This window comes from Solanum lycopersicum, chromosome 5 (genome assembly GCF_036512215.1).
Source record: "Solanum lycopersicum chromosome 5, SLM_r2.1".
In the NCBI taxonomy this organism is placed as follows: domain Eukaryota; kingdom Viridiplantae; phylum Streptophyta; class Magnoliopsida; order Solanales; family Solanaceae; genus Solanum; species Solanum lycopersicum.
The window spans coordinates 60,038,924-60,048,981 of NC_090804.1; the positions used below are offsets into that span (position 1 = coordinate 60,038,924).

General features: G+C 33.3%; 1 protein-coding gene across 1 annotated transcript; it reads right to left on the bottom strand.

Moving 5' to 3' along the window:
- Positions 1–752: 752 nt before the first annotated feature.
- On the bottom strand, positions 753–1,322 carry LOC101261820 (uncharacterized). Its single transcript, XM_004240249.2, has one exon. The coding sequence runs from the start codon at positions 1,320–1,322 to the stop codon at positions 753–755; it is 570 nt and encodes a 189-aa protein (XP_004240297.2).
- Positions 1,323–10,058: the final 8,736 nt, after the last annotated feature.

Sequence of the window (10,058 nt, forward strand, 5' to 3'; positions counted from 1 at the left end):
GTGTTTAAGTTGCTTTCTAACTCTGCCTTCACATTAGTACCTTCCCCCCTCCTTTTACCAGATTTGTCAATCATCAAATCCAAGTTCTCCTTAAGCTCTTGTTTTACATATTCAAGAACCATCATTTATTTCTCAAGAACAGACATCTGAACTACCATTACTTGCTTTTCTTCATTTATACCATCAAGACTATTGCTTATGGATTTCCTTTCAGTAGTTAACTCTATAAAAGAGTCAATCAAGACATTTGATAACCTTCTCAACCGTTTAATAGAGTACGTACTCAAGTTTTGCTTTAAGTCAAGAAGAGTTACCTTATCTTCATCATCATCCTCATCTTACTTAGCAACGAGAGAAAACATCCCATTGAATACATTAGCCTCGTCTTGAATCACCAGCATTGATTCATCTTTGGGACAATTTGAATCTCCTGACTTTCTTGAACAGTCTCCCCATGCAGCAAGAGCATTCTTCACTACATAGTGAGCTGCAGCTTTTCTCGCACTTTTGTCTGGTACCAGGTCCCTTTCTTAGTCCTTTTCACCTCCTGGCCTTTGATACTTCTTGTTTTCAGCTTTGAGCATCGGACAGTCCCTTATAAAGTGCCCAGTCATTCCACATTTGTGACATGAATCACTAGTAGTTGCAGCTCGAGGAGGGTTTCCTCCTTTTTTAAACCTTCTATTTTTTCTTATGATTTTCTGAAATTTCTTGGGAAGATAGTCCATATCATCTTCTTCACTACACACTTCTCAAGGAGAAAATTTGAGTACTAGAGACTTGTCTTTCTTGGACTCCTTCTTTGAGAGGTCTTGACTTCTAGTCATTTCATATGTCTTGAGATTTCCAATAAGACCATCCATCCTCAGAACTTTCAGATCCTTGGCTTCAGTGATAGCATCTACTTTGCTTTCCCATGACTTAGGATGAATTCGAAGAACTTTGCTAACTTGCTTACTAGTACTGATTGTCTCTCCAAGACATCGTAGATCATTAGTTATTGAGGAAAGTTTAGTATACATGTCATGAATAGTTTTCCCTTCCTTCATTCTGATATTTTCATATTGAGAAGAGAGCATATCCACCTTTGATTCCTTCACCTGCTCAGTACCTTCATGAGAAGTCCTGAGACAATCCCAGATATCTTTTGCTAATTCGCACGCAGAAACACGATTATATTCTTCAGCGCCTATACCACAAACCAACATCTTCTTAGCCCTGTAACCTTTCTCAGTGTTCTTTTTGTCTGCTTCGCTGTATTGTTGACGATTCTTTGGAACAATTCCAGTTGTCTCACCGTCCTTTACTTCAGAGGTTGGCATAAAAAGCCCATCAATACAATGTTCTATAATTAACTATCCTTAGCCATAAGATATTCATGCATCTTGTTTTCCACCAACTATAGAAATGAACATTGAAACGTGGCGGTCGAGTTGAGGATTGACCTTCTTCTAGGTTAAGTGGAGAATCCATTTTGATACACGAACCACTCTCTTGGTATCAACGAGCTAGACAGCTCCTGATCTGATACAACTTATTATAATACGTGCATCCACTTACCTGTCAATTGACCAGGTCCCTTGACACAACTCAAATTAAGAACAAAGTGTAAGTAACAACAGAAAATAGTACAAGCAGTTTACGTGGAAACCTCCTTGATCAAGGGAGTAAAACCACGACCTGTCACACAAGATTTTCAACTGTTTTCACTAATCTTCACAAGCAAAAGTGGAACTCGATTACAACAACGTGAGAAAAATCTATTAATCTCAAAAACAAGCAATAAATCTATTGCTTAAAGCCTAAGCAGATTTCACTCTGCCTACTAAGATATAACCTCTAGACAATTTAGGATTCAACTAAGCAACACACAGGTTGCCCACTAAATCACCACACTTCGAATGACTTAGGATTTTTGCCAAGAAACACACAATGTTGCCCACTAAATCAGTTGGACTCAATTAATTTAGGATTTTCACCCCCAAACACCTATCTGATCCCTTTATAGATGGAGGAAGAGATTTACAATTTATGTGCAGAAGAAATAATCTTAAGATAACTAAGCTTCCAGCTCTTTCAGATTTGAGTTGATCTTGAGAATGCTTTTTCATTCCTTTTGTAAGCCTTTGCAAGAGTTCTTGAGATGCCTTTTCAAGTTGCAAAAACTAATTTGGAGTATGTGGATGTTTTTTTTATGTAGAAAGGTCACAAAACGTAAAACAGTCCCATTGGATAAGGTATCTGGCGCATCTTCCACTTCTAACACTGTTAGAGATTGTGAACCAACTTTTTGTACTTTCTCCAGCTGGCAATAAATAATATATTGATCGAAGAACCGGGCTCCTTAATTAGGTCCCTATGTTTGTCAAATCACCAAAACTACAAATAACGAAAATGCATAAACGCGTTTAAAAAATCCATCTCATACACGTTTTCTATCGTGGTGGACATGGACAATCGAATACGTTGAAAATAACAGGAACAAAGAATAAAATTTTGATAACGATCTTTGCTATTCCTATTTGACCACCTCTTTGTTCCCTTTTAATGATTCTACAAATGTGGCTACAAATAAACACCTAGAGGCTATGCAACTATTGTTGATCTTAGATCTACTATGTTCTACCCGGGGCGGAGCTATGAAATATATGTTAAATATCGACATTTTTGGATATATATTAATTTTTGCATAACCTTGACACAATAGAGGTAGATAGACCAATTACTAAGGTTGTGCAGAGCCGCCTCAATGTTTCGGTTCAAGCTCAAGTTTAGGCATCTAGTTTGGTTTTCCATATTCCGTTTTTCTATATAAAAAAAAAGAAGTTCAAAAGTGACCTTTTTTAAGTTAAGAAAATCAAAAGGTCTTCTTATGACTTTTCTTAATTTAAAAAACGTCACAACCAGAATCAACCCCTGGACGTGGTCGGTACTGAAAAATCGTTGTTGGTCCCCAAGCGAACCCCGGTCCTGTTTGACTATAAGCAGAAGACTAACTTACTCACACAAAAGCATAAAAATAGAAACATATGTTCATAAAAGTTAAATACAAACTTTAACCCAAAAGAAAACTTTGAATAATCAAATATATACTAACCTAAAAATAGGAAACTTAAGTCTTTATAAGATTTAATAAAATAAATGAATAATACAGAACTGTCAATTATACTGACTATCTAGGAAGCCTCTAACTGACAAAGTCGGGACAAGACCCACGATATCCTGACTAAACCAAAATGTAAATAAGATCCTTTGGAAGCTAGGAGGCTCACCGTAGCTAATTAGAACTCTATATGGATCAACGAAGCTTCTCTTGATGATCCTGAACACTCGTGTCTGCATCATGAAAAGATGCAGGCCAAATGGCTCGGTACGTGGAATGTATGAGCATGTAAGGGGAACTCTAGAGCTTAACATAAGCTTGAAACTTGATAAAAATGGAAACATACTTACCACTTTTCAAACATTAAACTCAACTCAAGGGGTACTCAAGGATATTCAAAACTACGCAACTTACTAAGACTCATTCTATTTTATTTAAGTCAGCTACTTCATTTTATAATGAGTTAAATCGTCTTAAACAATGTCGGAGAACAAAAAAGTCCTAAAGAAATGAAGTATCGTAGGCCTAAGGCAAAATCTAGTCTATTCATAAATTAAAGGCCTATCCTTCTTAATTATACCATAATAACACCATCCAAGTCAACTCACAAAAATAGAACTAAACACATAATCTCTAATTAGCATGGTACTATGCCCAAAATAGAACCAATCAAGTCCTATAACATGGTATCAAGAAAAGAAAATAAAAAACTAGCTACCTGCCCCCAATTAAGTCTAATCAAAATGTTATTACACATTCAACTTCAACCTAAGAGAAGGGAAGTCATAGTCTACCTTTAGGCTGATCTCAGGTTCTCTAAAATCAAAATCTCAGAACCTTTCCCTTGTGAACGGCCTCAAAATGTTATCACACTATCAAAAATAGGATCACAACACCAATATGGTGATTTAAACACCAAATACACATGAACAAAAATAGGAAAACTTTTGAATCAAATGGGAATCATGTGTGTTCTAAAATGGAACACAATAGGGTCTATAGAGTAGTCAAGAGAACCAACATACAATAATTCAAAATTTACAGCACAAAAGCAAGTCATGACAACATAAAATAACTCAAATTTACCTCGAATTGAGATCCTACAATAGTTTTCGACCATCGACTCACAAAAACTTTTATTTAACAATCATTAACAACAAACTACACTTTGTTGGGTAAAATTACCTCTCTATAATAGTATTACTCAAATATTAATTGAGTAATACTCCATCCGTCCCATTTTTTTTTTTGAGGTAGTTTGAATCGATACAAAGTTTAAGAAAGAAAGGAAGACTTTTAAAACTTGTCGCGCAAAATTAATGATAAAAAAATGTGTGGTTGTAAATCATTTCATTAAGGGTAAAATAGACATTTTTAGTTAAATAATTACTTAATATATAAATATATCATTCTTTTTGGGACAGACTAAAAAAGAAAGTAACTCATATAAAATGGGACATATGGAGAAATATTTTGTAAAAGATCTATTACATATTAGGATAAAATATTGAAATACTTATGGTAATCCTTATTAGTGTCATGTACATATCAAATTTCAAGTATGCATATTTAATACAAAATTTGTACTTAAATGATGTACATCATTTATGTTCATAACCTCAAGAGGAAAGACTATAGGCCACATTTTTAAATGGCTATCTTTTTTTCTATTTTGTGGAGTAGATTTGTTTACAAAATTGACTGAGTTAAGAAATAATACTACTAAAGAAATTTCACTTTCTCCAAAATCTAAACTTTTGAATTTATTCTAAATTTTTTTAATGATATCTGGTCATTTTGATCTATAAACTATAAGTAACTCTTTGATGAAATTTTCAATTATAATTATTTAAAATAAATTAATAAACACCGACCTCAAGAGGCTAATATATTTAAATTATTATATTATTTAAATCTAATCGACTTCATGATGTAGATTTTTACTAAACATTTGTGAAATATATAATTATATTAAAAGATATTGACATCCCGTGGTTGGTAAATTATCACTTGTTTTAAAAAATAAATGATTATTAATTTCCCTTTTCACTCAAACCCTAACTACCCACTAGTTCACTCCCATGCCCCTTGATTGACCTCGGCGCAACACCAGCGCCGCAGCAGGAGGACGATACAACATTGCTAGCCGCAGGCAACAGGTAAGTTTAACATTCAAAAATTCATTTTTAGTCCTCATTTAACACATATATTTTGTCTTATGATTGGTTGTATAGCTTCCCTGAGCCTCGAATTGTGTTCAATTTTGGACCACAAGTTCAAGGTAATATTTAGACCTTTTGACAATGTTAAACAGTGAATTCGGATGTGAATCCCATGATTCCCATTTGATACTCAATTTGGCCCATTTTCTATTATATGTACGTTGTGTTTAAATAACCTTATTGATGTTGTGATCTTATTTTTTGATAGTGTGAGAACACTCAGAGGCCGTTTCCAAGGGAAAGGATCCGACATTGTGATTTAGAGCAAGCGAGATTGACCTAAAGGTAGACGAATTCCATTCTCTTAGATTGAGGTTGAATGTGTAAGTACATGTTGATTAGAGGGAATTGGGGGTGCATATCTAGTTTTTCTTATTTACTTTTCTTGATAGCATGTTTTAGGACTTGAGTAGCTCTATTTTAGGTGTGATACCATGCTACTCGAGGATTATATACTTATTTCTATTTTAGTTAGTTGAATTCAATGTTGTTATTATGGTTTATGAAGTATACTTGGCCTTATTGTAGGACTACACTAGTTTTCACCATAGACCAGCGATACATGTGGTATTTAGGACTTTTATTTCTCCGATGTCATTTTAAATGGTTTAACTCATTATAAACTTAAGTAGCAACTTAATTCTAATAGAATGAGCCTTAGTTTAGGCGTTGATTCACTTTTTCAAAGATTCTATTCACTCTTCCAGTTTCTATGGCCCATTGCGATTCTAGAGGTTTAATGCTTTACTGGGTGATTCAAGATTGGAGTCGTGCAGGCGGAGAGACTTTTATAGATTCCTTGGGTTAAATGTTGTTCCGCTGTAGTTTGGGTTATAGATGATACATGATATTTTGATGTTCTTATTGGTTCTGACATGTTTACTCTTGCTAACTGGTCTAGTGCCTTTGGGAGCTTACAATCTGTTTGGCGATGGTTTTATTGGCATGCTGAGTTTAGTCTTGCTAGATATAACTCAAAATTTTAGAGCATAAAAACAAGTCATGGCAGCCCACAATAACTCAAATTTTCCTCGAATGGAGAGACTACAATAGTTCCAACCATTCACACATATATCCCCAACAGTTCATGATTACAAGACTTTAAACCACGAAAAATGGAGTTAAATTGATAGTATAATTGCTTATGGAATTTGGTACTTAAAGGTTCCTTGTATTTTGCTCTTTGCTAATGCAACTTGGAGGTGACGCGAATGCAAAAAGCCAGATGTTTAACCTTTGCAAATGTGGCAAGAATCCTTAAAAGGCGAAGGCAAGAGAAGCTAAGGGCTGCGAATGCGGTCAAGTCCCTGCGAAAGCGAAGGCCAGAGCCTAACCCTTTTCAAATGTTTTCTGGACCCTGAAACGGCGGTGACCAAATTTGACTTGCACCAACGGATCCATGTCATCTAGTTTTTGCAAATTGAAAAACTCTGACAAAGTATTTCGAATTTGTTCAGAATCTCGTATTACAAATGAGATAACCTACCCTACAGAATTTGATATTTTTGACTTAGTGGTACATAAAATTTTTCATGAGAGATCATATCGACAAAAAGTGGCCCCAAATCAAAACTCCATTTAAGCCAACATCTACAAGGTGACTCAGAATTATCCCAAGATCCTAGAGATTTACACAAAGGGTCGTTCAAGAGAAAATTTGATATTCTATAGCTAACCAAACTAATGGAGTTCTCATTCGAGCACGTTTACGAAGAATGTTGACCAATGACAAACTTAAGGCCTTAACTTGAAAGTTAAAACGCCTAATTGTACAAAGTAGCTCTAGAAGCCTTGTTAGCTATGCCAACCATGTTGCTGGCCTAAAATGACCCTCGTGGAGTTGATGTCATTGCCATAATTTGATTCTGAGGTCATCTTTCTAATTTTTTTATCGAAAATGACTATTCAAGGTTCGAAGTTCCTGAACATAGAAATTCACATAATACCAAACAAATGACTAACATGGTGACTGACCTGATAGTCTCAACATCTCATAAATGACTTGAGGTAACTATAAAAATGCTAGAAATGATGAATTGATGAAACAAGCACAAAAATTACCTACAGAATCATTGAAATAGTAATATTGACTCTTTATAAAAGAAATAAAAAGGTAATTATCTTCATGGACAATGCAACGGAAATTTGTTCTAATTGAACGGTGGAAAAGATTGTTTCAATTCTGTCTCGATAAAAAGTTTTGCTTGTTGTTTTTAAAAAAATATTTTTTCCTTCTCTTGTTGTTTTATACTTCAATATTTATTTTATTTTTAGTTGCTCTTAGACCTTAATACACAAGATGTATAAAAATGTCTTAATGTAGAAAAATTAATGTTAATAATTGTTATGAATGATGAAAAATGAAAGGATGGTGGTTTCATTAACGCATTGATTCAATTAGAAATATTTAATTATTTTTTATTTCATTGATTAGTGTAGTTTGTGTTTGATAGCATGTGATAACATTGTCAACTAGTAAAACAAATAAAATGAATCCTAGGAGAATCGTGTGTTCTCAATTGATCATTTTCTTTCACTGATATCAGAGCTTATGATTTACTGACTTCCTAGTCACAATTTTCTACCTCAAAAATCAATATTGCGGGAGACATAATTGTTACTTGTTGATTTATACAAAACAACACGATAAATTGAATTGTTGAACCATGATTTATTTGGCTTTGAATTTTTTCCAACATGTGTAGTTTACAGAATTAAGAGAAAATTAGTTATAACTATTTAGTTTAGTGATTGAAGTAACTAATGTATCTACTTAAAAATAATAAACAAATGAGACCATTAAAATTGAAGAAGTACAATAATTGAGATGAACTCTTAATGATTATAATAGAAAAAGAAGAAGATGATCTTGAGAATTCTATAATAATTAGAAATGAATCCGTTGTTACAATAAGCTGATTAGTACAACTTATATAGGTGTTTATCCCACTATAATCCTAACTAGCTATTAACTAATATAACAAACTCCAAACCGATTAGTTAATCCTATAGTTTTATCTAATTACAAATAGACCCTTTAGGATATTAAGTAGCTCCTTCTTCAACACACCCCCTCAAGTTAGGTACGGCAAACCCTCAAGTTAGGTACTGCAAATATGTTTTGTAAAACTAACTTTGAACTCAAAAACTCATGTTGCACTATGGATAATACTTTTGTTAATATATAAGCAGGCTGCTTACTTGTAGGAATCTAGTTAATTGAAATCAGTCTTTGAATAACCTTTTTCTAATGAAATGACAATCTATTTCAATGACACTTGATTTGCAGCTATTTGTATTGCAACGTTGCTTTTACTATACACGTTGAGGGTAGAGTAACACCAATACCATGATTCTTTATTATCCCAACTATCAAAACTATCTCTGCCACAGTGGAAACTAAGCTTATGTATTCTGCTTCAGCTAAGGTCTTGGAGACTGTTATTGTTTATTAGAATTCCAAATGATGAGAGAATATCTCATTATGCATCACATTAGGTTGCTATCACATTATTCTTATTACTAGATAGTAAGACCCCTTAGCATGGTTTTTTTCAGATCCTTTACTTTGGACCTTTTAAATATTAACTTACAATTTAAACGCAAAATGAGATATCATGTCTAGTCATGGTAATATATGAAAAGTTTACCTACGAGTCTTTGATACGATCCTTGATCAGCAATAGGTTCTGCTTGATTAGTTCCTTTGAAAACATGATCACCATACTCCTTAGTTGTTAACTTCACTGTAATATCCATAGGAGTCATAGTATGCTTTACCGCTCCAAGGACACTTTCATAAATCAATTCTGATACATGCTTTGTTTGATGCATTAGTATTCCTTCCTTGGACCTAGGTAATTCAATGGAAAGAAATTACCCTAATCCTCCAAGGTCAGCTTTCTGTAATACATCTTTGGTTTCTTCAATTAGATTGAGATTGTCACCTGCAATAAGCATGTCAACGACATAGACTAATATAATGGTTATACCTTTTGTGCTCCTTTAGTAAAGAGAGAATGATCATATATTAACTTTGTTGAAAATGCCTAGGTGCTTGATTTAATCTATAAGATGATTTATTTATCATGCATACTACCTTATTCTCCCCGTGACTCTGAAATCTTGATGTAAATCCATGTAAATCTCATCAAACAAATCACGTTGTAGAAAGGCATTAAATACATCGATTTGATGAAATAAGACACCTATTACTCAGGGTATGAACACATTGGATTTGACTTTTATTTTTACATGTGGTGCCATTGTCTATATGACATTATTTTCTATAAGTTGGTATACTTACATGATATATAGAATCATTGGAGTTCTAAGTTTTTATTTTTATTAAAATATTATATATGTGTTATATAACTTTTATTGTTAATATTCAATTTAAGGAATTTTAGACAAGTGTTCCTCACTTTTTTATCTTAGATTCTTTTTCATATTTGGATTTAATTCATGATTAAAAACAGTGAACATTTGACTACAGATCTAATGTTAAACAAATTTCAATATTGTTGGTTATTTTAAGGATTAATATATGAATGAATTTTTGACTCCAGAAAATGTACATAAATATCTAAAAATAGTTAATATATTTTCATAGCTATGTCAACTACTATGAGAATATTGATCTCTAAACTTAAGTGAACAGCTAAACGGTGATGTAATATCAATATGATCTAAAAGAACAGAAGGCTCTAATTGGTTTTAGATGTGCCTATGAT